Below are 21,166 nucleotides of genomic sequence, written 5' to 3'. Positions count from 1 at the left end.
AAGGGCTTTTGCTGAAAATAGGGGCTCTGTGCAGGGTCCAAACTCTCTCTCTCTCTCTCTCTCTCTCTCTCTCTCTCTCTCTCTCTCCAGCGGCCTGTCTTCAGAGTTGAAGTGTGGTTGGTCCTAACAGGCATGAACTCTGCAATGCACACCCAAAACCTTCAAGTTACGTGCTGGGCTGGGCTTATCAATCAGTAGGCTTGCAGCTTGGACTGGTGAACAGGTTTGCTCCCACAGCAAGCAACAAGAACCCTGCGTATGATATGTTTATTAATTTAATTATATTATAATATAATAAATATAATTATAATTATATAATTAATTAATATATATTTATTCATTAATGTAGTGAAAAGATCTGACCTCGGGAAAACCGTCTGTAAACACAGAACAGGGTGAAATCGCAACCACAGATAAATACAGGCCACAAATGCTACTTGCAAGATAAAGTTTACTTCGATTTTATTTCCACTTTTAAACAGTTTTTGGATGATACATCATGCAGTCTGCCAGTGTATCCATACATTTTAATAGATAGTATTTTTAGAACCAAGATCAAAAGACTTATCTATGGGAATGGTTGGGGAGATTCAGGTCTGCTGTTACAGAGCTTGAGTCATTACAGCGTATTTTATAATAGTGGCAATTCCCTCCCCCCCCCCCCTCCGGATTGTAATCAGAAAAGTATCCACATTTCACTTTCCCCCCTTAAAACAAGCTACTGTACATACATAGATCCCAGAGAATACACATCTGGAGTACACATTACACACTTTACAAACTAGACATGTATACTTCTACAGAATGCCTGGATCCCTATTGTTCTTTCACATCTTCCACTATTTAAAGTGTTTCAGAAATGAGAGAGACAGAAGTATTTAGGAGTAAGACGTGAACTTGGAAGCTGACAATCCTTTTGTATGGGTGTTTAAAACAGACATTTGTCCAATGTTTTTTGAACTTCATAAAAGCATTAAATAAAGCTCTAATTGCCAACACAACGGAGCAAATTAATCATCCTTGTAAGTGCTGTTGCACAATTCTGATGAGAATGGTTTACTGAATAAAAAAACATTTTTGTATTCTGCTTGCCTCCAAAGTGTACAATGACATAGTGTTCAATCCATCGGCAACAGATTGCACACAGTTGCTGTATAATCTCTTATTCAACATGGCTTGCATGGGCAACACACACAGATATAACCTTCAGAAATGGGAACAGTCATGGGTGATACATTCCCAAGACCAAATGGCCAGGGTATAAATAATTTTTAGTACTACTACTACTAGTAGTAGTAGTAGTATGGTCCATTTCATATGAAACATACTATGGTCGAGCTTTCACGTGTGTGTTTCTTTTTTTTAAAAAAGGAAGTGTTTCTAGAGATCAAGTTGTTGTTTTACATTTTAAAGTAGCTTTTTTCCGCTCACTGAGGTATGTATACAGAAATGTTTCCAAAAACTCAGCTGCATTTAAGATACTAGTATATCTTAAATGCTTCTGATTTCTACTAGATTCAGAATAATCCATTCTCACCTTTGCTTGGCAAAATACGCACTTAGCAAATATCATCACGAGCTTTCTTATTTGTCTCAGCAAGGTTAAAAAGGTTAGGATTAAATAAAATACAAAGTGCATTTGAAAACAACTGCTTAGGAAAATGAGAAATTTGACAGTAGAAAAGGGTACAATTGAAATCAGTAACAAAGAAATTCCATATTGTATGGTTTATTACATGTCAAGTGTTAGATGCAATACTTATTTAAATAAGCTGAAAGAAACGATTTTGAATCTGAAAACAAAAAAGCAAACACAAATGACCATCAGTGATGAAATGTCGATGTTGCTGCTAAAAAATATGGTAAAAATTATTCTATATGACCTACTAATAGGTACCAAAACTAGATCTATTAACTCTTCAGCAAAAAAGTAACTCTAGCAGCAAAATAAAATTGCAGTGCCACAGAAACAAGATGAAAATTTGTGGACACTTTAAGAAATCAACTCTAAGATGTGCCTTTTTAGCATTTCAGAGGATAATCTGCCGTCTCTGAATCAGAATGGAATAGTTAGTTCTGATGCCTCCATTAAGGGGTTTATGCTAGATGAACTGACTGGCTGATCAGCAACTAGCTGTTCCTAAAATATATTAGGAACACTGTCCTTACAAAGGCATCAAAAGTTACTTTTCCATGGTGCTCAAGATAGACACACACTTGTGCAGAACAGCTAAAGCCCTCTGTTATGAAAGTGCTTGGGAACACACTGCACACAATTCTCATTAATTCTAATGGTGATTGCACAGGTATAATGCTCAATGGATTACATTCATGATAAGCACGAACTTTTACTTATACAAAACTATATGTTAACAATCAAAGGGGGGGACAGTTCAGTTACACATAAGCTACACATTAAAAAAAATACTTCATAAATGATGTACATGTAGAACTGATCTATATGATATGATAGCCCACACACTGCTTGAGAAAGTATCTGAATGGTAGATGCTACTCATGCTATTTTGAGCCAATTCCCATGTGGATCATTCCCACTGCATACAGCAGGGATGGGGACCCTATGGCTAGACTATCATCCAGAGGGCCACAAATAAAACCTGATTCACCAGGTAAAACCTTAGTAAATATTATCACCACCTTCTGGAGTAGTTGCCACTCAGAAACTGCTTCAAGCATCCTTGTTGGACTTATGGCATATGGACTGGCAGTTAAGTTTAAACAACAGAAATAGCAGTAGACTTCTTGGTACCTTTATTTGGAATACAGAGTTCAACTATATATAAACATCTTGGCCACATTACTCCCAGAAATAGGGTTCGGATATGGCAACTTGTACCTTTCAGTTTGTTGGCAGTGCTTAATACGTGTGTATTTGGAAACAAAAAGGGTTTTTTATATTTAAAAAAAAATGTAACAAAATAAATTAAACAAATGTAAAAGATTCAATATTTCATTAAATATGTTACAAAAAGTCTCTCCCACACAAATAGTGCAACCCTTAATAAATTAAGCAAAACCTGAATATCTTTGCTAAGTTTGAGAGCTTCTAAAGCAACATCAGGACAAAACATCTTTCCAAAGGCTTTAGGGTTTTAATGAGTTAGCTTCTTAAAATATGTATATAAGCCAAAAACATTCAGAAGCCCCCAAACTTACCCTTAATTAAAAAAATAAATAAATAATGCCACAGCAGCAGACAGGACTGAATGAATGTAAACTCCTAATTCAGTCATTTTGAAATAGTCTTTCAGGACAATACATTTTAATGTGCATGGTTGTAGATGTATTATTTTGTTTGTGTGTGTGTGTGTATACACACACACATACTACATGAAAGAAACACAACAGACATATTAAGCTACAGATTGCCTATCTTGCCTATCTAACATTTCCTATGGCTATGTTTGATTTCCACTAGAAATAAAATCTGACACCCTACATATGTCATTAAGAAAGAATTGAAAAAAGAAGTCTATCTCACTAATGGTGAGTAAGCTATAAAACTATACTATCCCTAGGCAGACTTGCATATTGTTCATTTCCAGCATATACTGTTATCTTATTTCATCTTATTTCATTTTAAACAAAAAGATCATCTTCCATCATTTTTCTTTTTTGTTGCACTGCACACTAAGCATGCAAACCTATTCTCCCTCAACACCCTGAAGAGAATCTTCCTTTCAGTACAGCAGATAATTTATCTCTTATTTCTGCCTTCTCAAAATCATGAAGAAATTGAGTTAAGAAGAGGATGGCAATGGTTTCAGCTGCTTTTGTAAATGCATCTTTCAATTTCATTATAACCAGAACCATGCTTTCACATGGCTGTTAGAAAACCTGATCTATGTGTTATTACAAGGCAGATCTAATGCGACATTTTGAGGGTAGGATGTGCCCATGTGACCACTGAATATCAAGAGATTCTAGAGCTACACTAACACATATCTCTACATCAGGCATAGGCAAACTCCGGCCCTCCAGATGTTTAGGACTACAATTCCTGTCATCCCTAGCTAACAGGACCAGTGGTCAGGGATGATGGGAATTGTAGTCCCAAACATCTGGAGGGCCGGAGTTTGCCTATGCCTGCTCTACATCCTCAGAGTTTGATCTCTACCGAATAAGTGTACTAATGATTCTGTGTTCTCTCCCATTTTAAATACAAGTTTAAAGATTTCACCAGGATATTAAAAATGCTAAATTGCAGAGCTGTACTTTTTGAAAGCATGTTAGGTTAAAAAGAAAAGAAAAACAAACCATATAACTGCACACTGTCATCTTCTAAAAATATAAAATAATATGCATATTTTACAGGAAATCAGAAAGATGGAGCACAATCACCTGCTTTTGATGGCACTTGGTTGTTGAATTGTTAATTCTTTGATGCCAGGTACCAGCATTTTAGTGATGCACCAAAGTACTTGAAACAGAACAAAAAAAGCATCAGTGCCAGCATGAAAGCCCCGAAGTAACTGGCACAACAGGGTCAAAAATGCAGTCAGTCAGTGAAAGAGATTGAGCAGCAAACTCCTACCATTAGCTTAAGTGCGTGTGTTAGATACACTGTACATGATTTCAGAAGAAAAGCCAGGTTGGTCACACTTCTGTACACATGGAGATTCTACAAAGCAGAAAAATATTTGAAACCGGTGCACTGCAGAAGGCTATAGAATGCGTACAATGAACAGAAGTACAGATCCAGTCCAAAAGGGAAAGGAACTAGTGAACTGCTGATGATTTTTCACGTGCGAAGTGGAGCCTGCAATTTTATCTGCAAGAGAAACATGCCGACATTTGTTAGTCCTACATCCTAACAAAAGCAGCATCACATAATGAACTTTCATTAGGAACACTTAAAATAATATACAGGATACACATCTCAATGGTGCAATGCTGCATAACTTAAACAGTGCTTAGGTTAATCTGAAATCAAAAGCATCAGACAGAGTCAAAAGTGAGGTAGTGAATGAATTGCCTTTTCATAGTTCTCTATTATTATTTTTTATTAAGAAATCCCCAAAACCTCCTCTTCTTCCATACACTATTCCATAGGTTCTCCCAATCCTCCTCTGTCAATTTCAGAGTTGTTGAGGGGCATGCAAGGGGAGGAGAATGGGGAAAACTTGTTTGCACAGGACTCCACTGATGGGACTCCTTAGCTGAACCCTGTTCTATGGATAGAACCCAATTGGTTCCTTTGTAATCACGGAAGGGCTTTTGCTCCAATGGACACTTCCACTAATGGAAGAGAGGGAAATCAGCAAAAATCATATATCCAGTTCTGCTGTTTGCAGAGACATCACCCTTCCATGAACATCAAATGCACGCCTCATCATCATCATCATCATCATCATCATCATCTTATACCCCACCCATCTGAGTGGGTTGCCCCAGCCACTCTGGGTGGCTTTCAACATAACAAAAACACAGCAAAACACCACATACACACACACACACACACACACACACACAACTTCCTGAAAGAAGACTGCCTTCAGATGCCTTCGGAAAGTTATGTAGTTGTCTATCTGTTTTGACATCTGATGAGAGGGCGTTCCACAGGGCAGGCGCCACACTATCAGACAATCTAATATTTCAATAAAAGTTCAGCCACAAGCTAGGCAACTGGAAAAGAATTAAACAAAAGACCGCAGCAACAGCGAAAGTCCACCATGAAGTGCTGAGTTTGGGCAAAGGCTGGGCAGAGCAAGTGCACTTTTATTACTTCTAGGAGAAATTCCATAGACTACAATTGGCTGAACTTTTTGCAGAGAGGATTTCACAAAAGTTATGGCACCATGGAGAAGACAACGCGTGGAGCAAGATTTACTTAAGGCTTTATGGGAGAAAGCAGCAGCTTAAGCATCTACTGGATCCTAAACTATTTCACACTGTGAAGGCATTTTGGATTGTGCTCAGAAACCGACAAGCACACTAATGTGGCGAAGAGTATATTAATATACTCACTGCAGTGGCGTAGCGCGGGTTGTCAGCACCCGGGGCAAGGCAAGTAATTTGCGCCCCCTAACCCGTGGATTTGCGCCCCCTAACCTGTGGATTTGCGCACCCTAACCCTAACCCCCAGATGTTGCGCCCGGTGCGGCCAGCCCCCCCTGCACCCCCCACGCTACACCACTGTTTGGGTGCAAATCCACTACTCAGTAATGATGCTCATTGGTAGCCTTGGAAAAATAATTGTGTTTCTGCCTTGCTACCTGGAAGGTGAGAATGTAAAAGATCACTACCAGTCCCTCCTCCTACCAGTGCTATTTGAACAAGGCTCTTTTGTGGCATTTTGGGTGTTCCAAGAAGCAGAGCACCAATTGTTAACATCAGCTTGTTTGTTTGGATCATCTTTCTCTTCCATATTATGGAATCTCCTTCAGCATGCATACTTCATGTGCACTGATTTCAAAGAGGATTTAGAAGAAAGCCTTTATTATTATTATTATTATTATTATTATTATTATTATTATTATTATTATTATTAGAGTGCTAAAGGCTACTGTCCAAGTATCTTTGTAGCTTGTCACATGTAAAACATCTGCATTTGTTTTGTGTCTTTTACTACTATTGTTGGCTACTATGTGGTTTTCTTCTATGTCTTTCAGCTTTAATTCAATACAGTCAGGACTATCATCATTATTTTTGCCTTGAGGTTTCTGTTCTTGCTCTGAAGATATGCCTTTGAGTTCTTACTTCCAAACACAATGTCTCTTTAAAGGCATACAAAACACACATACGTTCATTTTCTTTCACCTTGAAAGGCTCTTGCAGTGATTCTTCTTGGACTGCTTGCAAAGCTTTTATTGCAGATTCTATTGTATATGCTTCTTTTTGTTTCCCAGGGTGCAGAACAAGTTCAGGTTAAATTATTGGTGAGGCAAAAAAGCAACCCCACAGTCCTATCCTTAGACCACATGAAAAACCGCTGCATTATTTGTCCATGGAAGGGAAAAGAGCTCCACTTCTATCAAAGGAAACACCAGCAGCAAAAGAAAAAGGCCATGGGGAATAAAGCCAAAATTTGATATAGCAGATGGTTTGCAAACAGGTATGACATGCAGTGTGCTCAACAAAAGTGGCACATTATCCATGAATACTTGATGCCTAAAGAAACAAAGCCATTAAAAATACCCACATACAGCTGGTCTTCAGCCAGAGTCCCTTTCAGACTATGTGATAGAACCATGCAGCTGTTCACGAGGAAGCTTCAGAGAATAAACACATGGGGGGGAAATGGTTGGAAAAAGCTGGCAAGTTGCCATTAATTTTCCAGAATCCTTTTATATTTAGCTGTTTACCTATGGAAATGTTTAAAACATCGAGGAATGAAATATGATAAAACTGATATTTAGGAACTTCATTCTGTTTTTTTTTTTAAAAAAAATCATACCATGCAGGGAGAGGGGTTAAACTGTTTAGAAAAAAGATGACCATGCTATCAAGGAGAATATATAGATTTTAGAAGGAAAATCCTGTTGCTTCGAGTATGTTTACTTGAATAAATAAATTAATAATGATAATAAAAACAACAACAACATTCATTCATTCATTCATTCATTCATTTATTTATACATACATACATACATACATACATACATACATACCCCGTCCATCTGGCTGGGTTTCCCAAGCCACTCTGGGTGGCTTCCAACTGAATATTAAAATACAATAATCTATTAAACATTAAAAGCTTCCCTAAACTTGAATTGCTAGATTCCTGATACTGCGGGTAGGCGGCTGAATCTAATAGTAAAATTATTAGAGAACAGCAGCCAAAAAGAAAAATGGTCAGGCATGATGCACTACATCCATTATCAGTTATAATACCAGCTAGCATGAAACAGCACCCATATATGTTTTCCTATAGGCATTATCACAGAAACACTACATGTAAATTAAACCAAAGGAAAGCTTCTGAGCCAGGAGAAGAATCAGCCCTGACCATTGATCATCATCGCCGTCATCATTATTACTATTATTTATTATTAGAGATATATTGTCCTTCATCGTAAGTTCTCAGGCAGTCCACAAATCATGAGATTTGTAGTGCAATATCTGGAAGGTTAAAGGTTTCCCCTTCCTGCATCTCAGGACTTACACATACAACAGAAACCACCATGCTTTTAAAATCCAAGCATTTTCAGTATGGTGACATCAGCTACCAACCTACACAAAAGACCCAACTTGGCTCACCTCAATTCTTCTGCAGGTGAGAATTTGGAAACTGGCAGAGTGAGCACCTCACAAATAATCACATGCTGAAAACTTACAAGCCGATCACCATGAGCTCACCTGGTGTTTTATTTCATGTTCTGGTAATACCCTCCTCCTCCTCGAATGGCATGGATGGCTGTTGGAGAAGATGCTGGATAATGACCAGGGCGTATAGGCTTGGCTGCAAAGAGGCAAATCAAAGCCAGGGTGTGTGTGAAAAACAGGCTTTATACGAGCTTCATATATTTTTGTATTCTGTGGAAAACCCAAATGGCTAACACAGAGAGAGCAATATCTAATACAGTGGTATCTGGGTTTAAGAACAGCCCTGTTTACGAAAAATTCGGTTTACGAACTCCGCAAAACCAGAAGTAGTGTCCCGGTTTGCGAACTTTACCTCGGTCTAAGAACGGAATCCGAACAGTGGAAGGGCACTGGCGGTGGGAGGCCTCATCAGGAAAAGCGCGCCTCGGTTTAAGAATGGTTTTGGTTTAAGAACGGACTTCTGGAACGGATTAAGTTTGTAAACCGAGGTACCACTGTACACACGGTTCTAAAAATGGGGGAGAAGACAAGAAATCCACAACCTCCACTAGAGGCACTGCAATATTCAAATAACCCTTTATCTCTAATCATCTTGAGCCAGAATACATACCAATCTGAGCAGAGTGTGCTCTCCTCGCCATGTTCTTGGCTCTTACAGCCTCTTTAATGCGGTCTACTTCCTGCTGGTATCGTTTCCGGTCTCGCATGGCATTCTCCTTGGCTTCCTTCAGAGCACTCTCCAAGGCCTTAACTCTCTCTGCCGTAGCTCGGAGTCGTTTTTCCAGCTTAGGAAGCTCACAACGAAGATCTGCATTATCCCGTACCAGCTGTGAAAGATTAACACAGAGATCTGATTATGGATAGTATGCAGTACAAAATAGTCACTGATATTTTTAAATTAAAAGATATAGAGAAAGTCACAGAGCCTGTACAGATGGTACTTTCTGGAGAGAAATCTTTGCCATGTACCACCTTCTGCCGCAGCTTCTCATCCACATGAGAAAGGTAAGGGTGTGAACTGCTGCATTCTATGTTTAACTACAGGCAAAATCTTCCTGCCCCCACCCACATTAAAGCCATTTTTGAACTGAGATATTGGGGGTTAGGAAGATCCCACATTCAAGTAAACTCAGTGCAGCACAGTTTAGTGGTTATTTTTTCCATGTGAAAGAGTGCAATAGTCCAATCCCCATGCTTATTTACACGATAGCAAGTCCTTGTGCATCCAGTAGGGCTTACTCCTAGTAAGTGTACGTGGTTCTGCAAAAGCCAAGGTCTCTTACCAAGTTGGGATTTTTTCCAGGGAAAAAATTCTGAATTGGAGATCATGGCTCCAAACAAACCATGACCTGCAGCTAAGGTCTATTCTTGGCTTACTGATAACAATTTGGAGTTTGGATATAACACTAAGCCATGGGTTGTGGTTTCTCCCCACCACTACCATGCTAGCAGGGAGGGAGGAATTGGGAACAGCTGGTGCATTTTCAGTAAACAATTAACTGTGGTTTACCATGATACATGGATATTGTCAGTCACTATGTGATCTTTCATAAATTAAGTTCACTTTTTAATACATAATCATCATATGGTTTTTTGTTTTATCAGTCAGAGGAGCTGTATTCTGTGGTCAAACAAGACCACAGGAAGCCCACAAAGTTGACTGGGTAATGTTTTCCTTTCCAGGCTTGGAGGTTGGGGTAAGAATGGTAATGAACAACACCACAATTATCTCACCTGCTTGTGAACCTTTGTAAGTTGTTCCAGGTTGTTTTCCAGAAAGGAGATTTTCTGCTTCTGAGCAGCACTTCCACCTCCATCATCACTGTCTAGTTCAACACTCTGTGAAGACAAAAAGCCAAATTAGAACCAAGCCTCTGAATAAAATGAATAAATAGTGACTGAAAAACTGGAACTGTGCACAAGTCCTTCCGAGAAAGCATTAGAAACCAATATGAACTTCAACAGTGTGCCTGGTATTGAAGCTAAAGCTGAAACAATGCATTTCAGTTGGCTGGCTTATTAACAGAGATTTCAAAACAAAAAAACTAAACATTGTTAAGTTATAAACAACCACGGTTTAAGGTGACACAGCAACAAACCACAGTCCCCAAATATTAAAATGAAAGTGACGAGATAATTGCGCTTGGGTCATGCCTCTGTGAGCCCTTGCAGGAGGCACCCCCTCCTTTATGTGACAACCCTTCGCCTTTACCCCTCAAAAGGAGAGAAACTTCAATGTTCATCACAGTTTACCCTAGAAATGCATTTTCTTATTTTCATCATAACATCAAAAATTACTCAAAAGCATGATATGGGCCTCTGATAGTCTTTGGAAGGCAGATTAGGCATAACAGATTTATATCATCATAACAGGCTGTAACGCTGCTATGAATATCATGGTTTCTACTGCTGATCTTCCCAGTGAGGCTTCCCGGTGCAGCCTTTGGTATGGATTGTTAATGGCAATATCCAATAGGTCCCTAACTCCACACCCCACACCCCCAAGAAAATTGCCGAGGGTCTTGACAGACCACTTCTGCTTGTTGTGGCAAATGTAATGCACACATATATAGATGCTATATGATTTGTAATTGTATGATTACACATATGCCATGGACCCCTTAAATGAAGGCCACTGGTGGTCGTTAGAACTGTAGTTTGGGAACCCCTGGCATAGCCCATTAATATAGCTGCATGTATGTTTGCAAGTATTTAAACACAGCCAAGGTACACAGGCACTGCACTGCAAGGTGCATATATTACTGTTAGAGTGCTAAGCGTGTACATACATATGTACATACATATGTAGGCCTAAGAAAAGAAGATTTTTGCACAATTATTCTCTCCCACAATATCTCAACTTACTTTTTTCACTCTGGTAGTGAGGTCTTGAACAAAGAGTCTGCGCAAGTTATGGAGGGTCTGAAGCTCTCTAGCCTGTAAACAAGTTTAAGAAAGCGTTAGCTTGACAATGACCTATTTGAAAAAAGAAACACAAGGCAAACATTTATGCCAGGTCTTACGGATGGGAATATTTCAAATAAATGATTGGGGCACTATGGTGGCCAAGAAGAAGAAAAAAGAAATTGACATTAATGCTCCATTTAGTAGTTGGTATTCCTGAGCATGTGCTAAATTAAATCTCTTAGTTCCTTATACATTAATTGTACGTTAATGCAGGCTATATGTAATAATAAATAAGCACAATAAAAACCAGGGCTGTCATGTGTTTTTGCTTCAGAACTGTATTTTTTTTTCTTTTTGTGAACATATGCAAATTTAACTGTGAATGAATTTATATGGCGAATTATGATTTCTTTAATCAGTTAAATTTGCATATGTTCACAAAAGAAAAAAAATACAGTTCTGAAGCAAAAACGCACACGCTTTTTAAGATGATGTGCACAGACCTTAAATCAGGCATCATGTTAGATGAGATATCCGTCTTCCTCACATGAGGTTTAGTTGGGTTTGTGCGCAAGTCTCTATGGACCAGGGCCAGAACCTTCAAAAAATGCACACCATCTTAAATGCATAACTCACAACCATAAATGTACATCTGTTTGATGTTTTAGTCAAATTATAGTTTTGTTTAAAGCGGGCAGAATTTGAAAATTTCACACATTTCACTCACTTCAGGGAGAATACAACCAAGAAAATAATATATAACCTATTTGTGACTAACCTCTAACTTCACTTATATCTCTACAAACCGTATGCCACAAATCAATAATCTGGTGGAAGATGACTAAAATAGGGATTTGATTAGGTGCCATTGCTGTACAGAATGGAGTTACCCTTGTAAATATTAAGTTATTTTATTCATTTATAGACTGCCCTGCATACGATTATGATGCAGTAATACTAAAAATGTTAATATAAAATCATTAGTCATGAAATATTAGATTAACATTAGTGGTTTGTAGCTACTTGTGTCAATACAGCAGATGACAGGAGCAACACAGATCATCCAACCAAAACATCAGACGTGTGTCTTGAGTGAAGAAAACTCAATGATGGGACTGCTTGATAAACCTCCAAAGGAAGGCAGTTTCACAAGCAAGATGTTACCAGTGAGAAGGTCCTAGCCTGAGTCACCACATGACACACCATATCCCCTAATGGGACCATGAGAAGGGCCTCCTCAGCTGATCACAAGGTCCAGGCTGGCAGATATAGCGGCAGGCAGTCTTTCAAGTATTTGGGCCCCGAGTTGTTCAGGGCTTTACAAATTCAGCATGTAGACCTTGAATTGAGCCCAGCAACATACAGGCAGCCAGTACAGAGCTGGGAGAATGGGTGTTATATGACTCTGGTTTGATGCACTAGCCAAGTGAGTCCCTTGCTTTCTTCCTCCATGATACGCAAAACAGGAGGGAAGTTCACCATTATGACACATGACCCACATGAACAGGCCATCTATATGAGCCCCTGTTTTTTATTTTAAGAAACCAAGGTATGCAGACTGAACCACATGTTTTCAAAAGACACAAAACATACTAAAGGGAGCATACAAAATTCAAGTGTGAACTAAGTAGCGTCATCTCTAGTGACCTCTTTTTTCTTTCTTTTTTAAAGAGAGACACTGTAGATTTAGTACATACCACAGTTTCTTCCAGTCCCTTAAGATCTTCTCTTGCTTGTTCCCTTTTATCGTTAAGCAGTCTAGGCAGAGAAAAGACACTGCTCAACTCAAAAAATTAATTGGAATAATGTAAAGTTTCCAAGCGAACGAAACAAACATGCACACCTCAGCCTACTTATGCTTTCCTCAACCTAGAAACCAACACCTGTGCCCATCTCCTACCAAGCACTCCAGATCTCCTGCATTTTAAAAAGCTGCATCACAGAAGGAACTCGAAAAGATGCTGCTTCCCTATATGTTGCTGTGTATGCAAGGTGGGCAAACAAAGAACTGGAAGCAGCAAGGACAAACAGCAGCACTCCTCCATCTGGAGTACCAAGGGAGCGCAGTGTCTTTCCTGCCCAGAGGGAGGCAGGGCAGGCAGTTGTGGATACTGCAACAAAAACGGTCCTTGGTGGCACTGTAGCCACAGCAGCTACTGAAGCATAACCATCTGTGATGGCAGCCATATGTTATATGCAGCCCCAGGATTCATCCGTTTCAAGAATAAATAGAGAAGCATTTTCCATGCATTTTTACAGGGGGTGGTGGTGGGAGGTCTGGCGCAAACAGAACACCCAGCAGAATTAGCCCTGTTGCAGGTGCTGGATACTACTCATTCTGCACTTGTTAGAAATCTCTCTTTTAGTTTAGCAGCACCTATGTACACTTTGAAACGCCCTGCCTGTTGACATCTGGCTGCAATCTTTTCACAGCAGGCTTAAAACATTTTTGTTTAGTCAAGACTATCCAGACATGTAGAAGTAGACATGTGTTTTTTTAGCTTACTGTTGGTTTCAATCAAGTTATGAATGTTTTAAGTACTTGTATGTGTGTTTAACTGCTCTTTATTGGTAATTTTAATGTTTTGTTTTTGTAAAACTGATCGGCGGTTCTATTACCATCAAGCAGTACATAAATTTTGTTACGTAAAATAAAGATCAATTTTCCTTATGTTTCTGTCCTGGAGTAGTGTGTTATCATAGGGAGCCAGGATTGGTTGGATGAAACATTACTGGAATGCAAGATATTAAAGAATAATAAGAATAGATTGCCATGCAAACTTACATTAGCTTCTCCAGCTTCTTTTCCCGTTGTTGATCTTCTGCTTTCAATCTTTCATAGTCCAAACTCAGTTTTTCTTGTTCCAGCTGCAGCTTCTGATTCATACTGAGACAAAAGAAAAGGAAAAAGGAATGAAAATAAACCTTCCGTTCAAGAAGCCTTAAAGTTAGTCAACGCTTATACATTTACTCATCACAGAAAGACTCTACACAATAACTCTCTGGGAAATTTTATTGATAAGACATCTTGCCTCTTTAGAAAATTTCCCTTTATACACATCAGACAACACAACACAATACTTACCTTGTTACTGTTTCTCTCTTGGATTATTCACATGCATCCAAAACATAAAATGGCAATTCCTCTCTACAAGTGTGGACTTAATGCTAACTATTTCAAAAGTCAAAAAGCCTAGATCGGGGATGAAAAGCCTGCAGCCCTCCAAATTTTGTTGGACTCCCAACTTTTGTCATCCGCAACTAGTACGGCTAGAGGTCAGGGATGCCGGGAGGTGCTGTGAAGAGACCCTTGCGGCTGGTTTTGAAATTGCAGCTAGTACAGAATGCTGCAGCCCAGCTTTAAGCTGGAGCCACTCCATGTCAACATATTATGCTAAAGCTGAAAAGCTCTGCACTAGCAGCCAATACACTGCTAAGCTAAATTCAAGGTATTGTTGTTATAAAGTCCTAAGCTGCCTAAGACTTAGGTTACCTGAAAGACCGCTTTATACATCTGCCAGATCACTGGGATCACCTGGAGAATTCCTTCTGGCCGTCTCATATTTGTTTGTGAACTAAGGCTTCTAGCATAGTGGCACTAGTAATTTGGAATGCTGCTCCTATTGAAATCAGGCAAACACCTACAAACTTGGTGCTTCACCACCTGCCAAAAACATTTGTTTCACCAAGCTTTGCAGAATTAATTTGATTCCGTCTTGGCCATTGTGATTCAGTCTTGGTATTCCGTCATTTCATGATGTTAAGGTAAAGGTAAAGGGACCCCTGACCATTAGGGCCAGTCGTGACCGACTCTGGGGTTGCGGTGCTCATCTCGCTTTATTGGCCGAGGGAGCCGGCGTACAGCTTCCGCGGAGGTCATGTGGCCAGCATGACAAGCCGCTTCTGGCGAACCAGAGCAGCACACGGAAACACCGTTTACCTTCCCGCCAGAGTAGTATCTATTTATCTACTTGCACTTTGACATGCTTTCGAACTGCTAGGTTGGCAGGAGCAGGGACCGAGCAACGGGAGCTCACCCCGTCATGGGGATTCGAACCACTGACCTTCTGATCAGCAAGTCCTAGGCTCTGTGGTTTAACCCACAGCACCACCCGCATCCCTTCATGATGTCAGAATGCTTTTATTTCAAACCACCGTGACTTCTATTATTTTTGTTACTTACTAATCGCCTTCCACGTGTATTTCTCAAGGTGATGTACACAATATAAGAAAAAAACAGCTAAGATGAAGTTTAAAAGAACACAGAAAATGTAAGCAAATGAACTGGAAAATGATCAAAGGAGGCACCCACGGCAAAGTCTTGTTCATCCAGCCGGGAAAGCTTCTTGTGAGAAAAATGTCTCCAGTTTGTTTCTGGAAAGCAGATATAGTGGGCACCTGTTGCATTTTAACAGCAAAGCTGTTCCACAGAACGTGGACAACCACACTAAAAGCCCTTCGCCAAGTTACTCTGGAGAGGGCTTCTGATTGCCTTGGAATCTTCAGGAGAAAATCTTCCATAGACCCCAGTGACCTACTTGGCATTTAAGGGATAAGGCAGGTAAGTTGGTCCTGAGAGGTATAGGGCCTTATAGGCTAGTACCAACACCTTGGCCCAGTGCAGATTGGCAGCCAGTAAGGTGATATATACTGGCACTAGTTTGCCTCCATAAGAAACCTAGCTGCTGAATTCTGCCCTAGCTACAGCTTCCAGACCAACCTCAAGGGCAGCACATAGAGGCAGGACGTGCACTTAGATTGAAAATGTTCCTTTCCCATTCATTGTTTTACACATTCTTCTTGCTAAAAAATTGTAATGGGGTGGGGAGCAAACCTATGACTGGATGCTGGTTTTAGTAATATTGTATTTGTTTTTCTATTTAACATGGCTTGCATGTAAATAGCTGATTGGTCATGATCAGATATTCATCATCTTCTCCTCCAAATTTACCACTGCTTTTTTCCCTGCATCACTGAATTCAGTAAGGGTTTCTTCCACATTTTCACTTCCTAGTTATAAGCCTTGTGTCTTTCTTGGTCTCTGCTTCCCTACAGAGTTGTATAGAACAGCCTGGTCCCTTTCCTATTAAGCATCCACCGCCTATATCCATTTCAAGCTTTTCCTCCCACTCTTCTTCATTTCCATCATCTAGCTTTGCCAAAGATAAAGCTGTATCATCCCCAATCATTTTGATATAGTTTCTCAGTAGCAGCTTCTGAAGCAGTCTTAAGTCTGCTCAAACATTTATTACACCATGTGATTTATAAAGCAAAATAACTGAAAATATTTCCAGCTTTCAAGTCTTTGAAATTCATTAAATGCAGTTTTCTGCAGTTTCTTTACTCAATATCATTAGCAGGAGGAGGAGGAGAAGAAAACCCTGAACAGATACATCCACAGAAATAGGCCTCTGGGGTCCTAATGAGATGTTTGCCAATAAAACTAGATAAGAATAAATCATCAGCAGTTTGCAGTTGTGTGTGCACAGAAAGAGAGAGAGAGAGAGAGAGAGAGAGAGAGAGAGAGAGAGAGAGAGAGATGGAAAGGAAAGCCAACAGGAAAGGAAAGCATGATCTTACTCTCTGATCTCGTCAATGGTTTTCTGCTTCTCCTCAATCTCATCTCGCAGCCTGGACAGCTGCTTCTGGTGAGCTTCCCTGTGACTCTCCATCTGTTGCTCTAGTGTCTTCTGCTCATAAAAGAGAGAGGTGAATAAAATTACACAACTTTGCCTTTTTGACCGTGCTTTTGTCCAGTATTTCTGAAGTAGCTCAGAACTGCATATATTCCCATGGATTCCTCTTTGCTTTTTTAAAAGCAGCTGTGAATAATAACTTGCTTGATACAAATTGATTCTGCCTTCTTTAGTAAAAACTCCCACATGCATACACTGCCAGCTATAGCTGGCATGTATTTGTACCAACCATGGTCACACCTATGGATCAAAACTCCACTTAGAATACACAGGGGTGCAACTAATTCCAGCACTAATGCTGTACCAACATGTTGTCCTTTGTGTTTGCCTGGGTGGCCAATCTGTTGCCCTCCATTTGTTGTTGGACTCCAACTCCCATCAGCTCCAGACAGCATGACCAAAAGTGAAGGATGATTTGAGTTGTAGTCCAGCAACTTCTAGAGAACAATCTGTTTCCCACCCCTTAGCCCTTAAGGTAAATAGATGACCTGTTTGCTTAAACCAGCACTGGGCATTAACAGTAGTGTACACATGAAGTGCCAGGGAATACAATAGTTTATAGAAGCATGCTGTAAAAAGGATAATTAGCAACTTAAGTCAGGGATAGCTAACCTGTGGCCCTACAGATGTTGTTGGAATCTATCAGCCCTGTCAGCATAGTTAGGACCAACAGGAACTCTAATTGATCATCACCTGGAAGGACCACAGGTTCCCCATCCCTGACTTAAGGCCTGGGTTATAGCGCAATGAATGTTCAGTTACTATAATTTGCTGGATGGGATCCATGTGCTTTTCATTTCTTTACAGGGGTATCGCACAATTCAAATACTCAAGCTGCATGTTACAAATATAATGAGCACTTATTGGACAGTTCCTGTGACTTCACAGCTCTACAAGTCCCATTCCACCCAACCCCTACATACAAAAATGCAATATATTTTGGTTTTTTAAGTTGTTGTTGGCTGTGCTCCATCAGCATCAAACAACTCACTCAGCTTCTTCGCTACCATTTCAAGAGCATCAATGGGATTTAAACGCACACACATTTGCTTGCTGGTTGTATGCTCCCCTGTTAGCAATGTCTGGACAACATCTAGTAGATAAGGTAAACCTCAGCATACCTACCCCCTGCACTCTTATGCAGCAAACCTATCCTTCCTTTTAATTATGTGAGCATGGAATAATCTGCAACTGGTAAGGTTAGTACAAATAACTACCAAGAATATAATACAATGGTTTAAAAAAAATACACATTTGGTAGGGTAGCTCTTCCACCATACGGCAAACAGAACAGATTTCTTAATGCACACGTGTGCCTTTGAGATGTTGTTCAAAAGTACAAAGCAGCATTACAAGTGCACCTTGTCATGACTTTGAGAAGTATTATTGGTGAGAAACTGATCTCACAATTGTATTGTACAATGTTACCTTCATTTCCTCTGCATCCTGCAGCAAGGTTAAGTGCTCCTTCTCTTTATCTTTGAAACTGACTTCATGCATTTTTTCTGTTAAAACAAAAATTAAAGCTGAGCAACTCCTGTTTGATTTTAAACAAGATAGCATTCAGGGCCCTAAACAATCTACCTCTTCAAGCAGAAGACACCACTTCATATACTTCTATCTCCTGGCATTTGGACTTGTTTACAATGGCAACAAAACCTAAGGGAATCCATTTCCCGCATTAACAGCTGCTTCATTGGAACAAGCTACATTTAGCCTACGATTTCCAAGAGGTGCTTTTGGGGTAGGGGGAATGGGCACCATACCCAGTCCCATCTGTCTACTAAAATAGCATATTGTATGTGCTAAGACCTTTTTCTTTTTTTTCTTTTTCTTTTTTGCTACAGCCTGCTCATCCCAGTCACTGCTAATTCAGAGCATAGCAGTCCTTCCTTAGGGCCAATTTCCAAGACTAATTCAGAATGCCAGGAACACTATTTAGTTGCAGATCCATGGAGATTTCAGCACATGAATGCAAATCAGCACTGGAGGATAGGATATAAATCAGGGGTGGGAAGCCTGTGACTTTCCAGAAGTTGCTGGCCTACAACTTCCATCACCCCTGAGCATTGGCCATGCTTGGGAGGGGGGGCTGATTGAGGTTCAAGTCTATAACAATATATGGAGAGCCACGGGTTCCACACTCCTGATATAAATCTTAGAAGTCTACTCAGCCTCTGGCAGCCCCACAAAGCTGCCAGAAGAAGGTTGAGTTTTGAATCACACTGCACTGCACGAACCACACAAGATTCTCACATGTTGAATCAGATGATAAAGGATGCTTATGCAGCACATTTATTCTGCACTGGGGGGGGGGGGGGTCAGATCAAATAAGACATTGCAAATGAAGGAGGAGGAGGAGGAGGAGGAGGAGGAGGAGAGTTTGGATTTGATATCCCGCTCTATTGAAGGAGTCTCAAAGCAGCTAAAAATCTCCTTTCCCTTCCTCCCCCACAACAAACACTCTGTGAAGTGAGTGGGGCTGAGAGACTTCAGAGAAGTGTGAGTAGCCCAAGGTGACCCAGCAGCTGCATTTGGAGGAGCGGAGACACGAACACGGTTCACCAGATTACGAGTCCACCGCTCTTAACCACTACATCACACTGGCTCTGAAGAAGCATTGCTCCACCCAGATCAGACATGTCATTAGCCTTAACCAGTCTGAAATGCTATTTGAGTCCTCAGCAATGAGGAGGGTGGTTGTCCTTATTCCTGCCCAAAACATGATAATAGAGGCTCTTCCCATCCGAGTCAGATAGATATCTTTATTCAGGGAAGTTAACTGTACAGGCTCTGAAGCAGGCGCAGTGTAGGACTCAAGAGTTCAGGAGCTAGGCAGGAAGTTCAGGAATAGATGGAAGCAACAGAGATGTCTCCACATCACTCCAGCCAGGCTTTTAAAGATGAGGCATGGTGATCTTACGCATGAGACCCTCTTGCCTCACAGATGTGTCTACTTCATAGGGGCACATCCCATCTGGACGGGTGAATCTATTCCCATCTATGGAGGCAATGCCTGGTCCTCAGAGGCGATGCCGCATCTCGCCTTCTGACTCCTTTGTTCATCTCCCTCTTAGCCATCCTCAGCAGCCGGTTGATGTTCTCTACTCCACAGGATAGGCAGAAAGGGGAGAACCTACATCCGCATTCCCTTCCTCCTGCTTCCTCCTCATCCAACTGAGCCTGCCAATCCATGTCCAATCCCAGTGGAGCTGTAAGGCTCATTACAGTGGTAGGAAAGAAGGTAACTGCAATAGAAAAAGCCTCACCAAAATTCAGCATCTCCTGAGAAAAGCAGAAGAAAGCCCAAGGTCACATACATTTAAAGTGCTGTTGTACCACATTAACTGTTATGGCTTCCTCCAAACAATCCTAGGAACTGCAGTTTGTTAAGGGTGCTTAGAGTTGCTAGGAGACCCCTCACAGAGCTACAATTCCCAGTTCCATTAACAAGCTGCATCTCCTTGGATTGGTGTTTTTTTGGGGGGAGGGGGAAGCCATGACAGTTTAAGTGGTGGAAGAAAACTTTAAATGTACGGTGCAGATGTGACCCAAGAGGGCTGTTTTCAGCTCAGAAGAGGCAAAACATAAAACTGGGAACGCTTGAAAATATTGTACCTTGAGCACGCAATTTGGCCAACTCCTCATTAAGTGAATCCTGTGACTCTTCTAGCTGCCTTCGTTTATGCTCCATGTTCTGCATGTAGTCTGTGAGAGACTTTATCTTTGCTTCATGCTTTGAAAGATGTAAGCGAGAAAAAATATATATTTAATATGCACAGAGGCAAATTAATTGGACTGGTTAGTGGGTGGAGGAAGGGGGGGGGATAAAAAGAGAAAGCACTCTAATAACCTGAGAGATAAGGAGTTGACAAGCGGCAAGTTCCCTCTCGCTGGCATTCATCTTCCTGTTGGAGTCTATCTGGGCACTCTCCAACTGCTTGCTACGGTTCACCAGAGATTTCACCTCGGACTTCATCTTACTGATGTAGAGCCTTGCCATGGTGAACTCCTCCTCAATCACTCCATTCACATCTGCTAACTGAACATCCAAAACAGTTGCATGGTGAACATGTACAGTGGTGCCCCGCAAGACGAATACCTCGCAAGACGAAAGAGTTTTCAGTTTTGGAGGTGCTTCGCAAAATGAATCTCCTATGGGCTTGTTTCGCAAGCCGAAAATGTCTTGCGAGTTCCTGCGGGGTTTTTTTCCTTCCCCCCCCCCTTTTCTAAGCCGCTAAGCTGCTTATCAGCTGATCTGATAAGCTGATAAGCCG

General features: G+C 40.6%; 1 protein-coding gene across 2 annotated transcripts in view; it reads right to left on the bottom strand.

Annotated features, from left to right (window-relative positions):
• Positions 1 to 445: 445 nt before the first annotated feature.
• Positions 446 to 21,166, bottom strand: part of KIF5C (kinesin family member 5C) — a 73,866-nt gene continuing 53,145 nt past the window's right edge. The window contains exons 16-26 of one of the 2 annotated variants that reach the window (XM_083493764.1): positions 20,743 to 20,931; positions 20,508 to 20,625; positions 18,318 to 18,394; positions 16,774 to 16,883; positions 13,979 to 14,080; positions 12,891 to 12,951; positions 11,152 to 11,223; positions 10,021 to 10,125; positions 8,897 to 9,113; positions 8,309 to 8,422; positions 446 to 4,792 (exon numbers count right to left, since the gene is read on the bottom strand). In XM_083493764.1, the coding sequence (XP_083349890.1) occupies positions 8,328 to 8,422; positions 8,897 to 9,113; positions 10,021 to 10,125; positions 11,152 to 11,223; positions 12,891 to 12,951; positions 13,979 to 14,080; positions 16,774 to 16,883; positions 18,318 to 18,394; positions 20,508 to 20,625; positions 20,743 to 20,931 (1,146 nt within the window). In that variant the 3' untranslated portion in view covers positions 446 to 4,792; positions 8,309 to 8,327. The remainder of the gene's footprint in view (positions 4,793 to 8,308; positions 8,423 to 8,896; positions 9,114 to 10,020; positions 10,126 to 11,151; positions 11,224 to 12,890; positions 12,952 to 13,978; positions 14,081 to 16,773; positions 16,884 to 18,317; positions 18,395 to 20,507; positions 20,626 to 20,742; positions 20,932 to 21,166) is intronic. The other variant, XM_083493763.1, reaches the window with a different exon arrangement.

Source organism: Podarcis liolepis, assembly GCF_965112155.1.
Source record: "Podarcis liolepis genome assembly, chromosome: 1".
NCBI lineage: Eukaryota > Metazoa > Chordata > Lepidosauria > Squamata > Lacertidae > Podarcis > Podarcis liolepis.
This window is presented reverse-complemented; position numbering and strand designations above follow the sequence as displayed.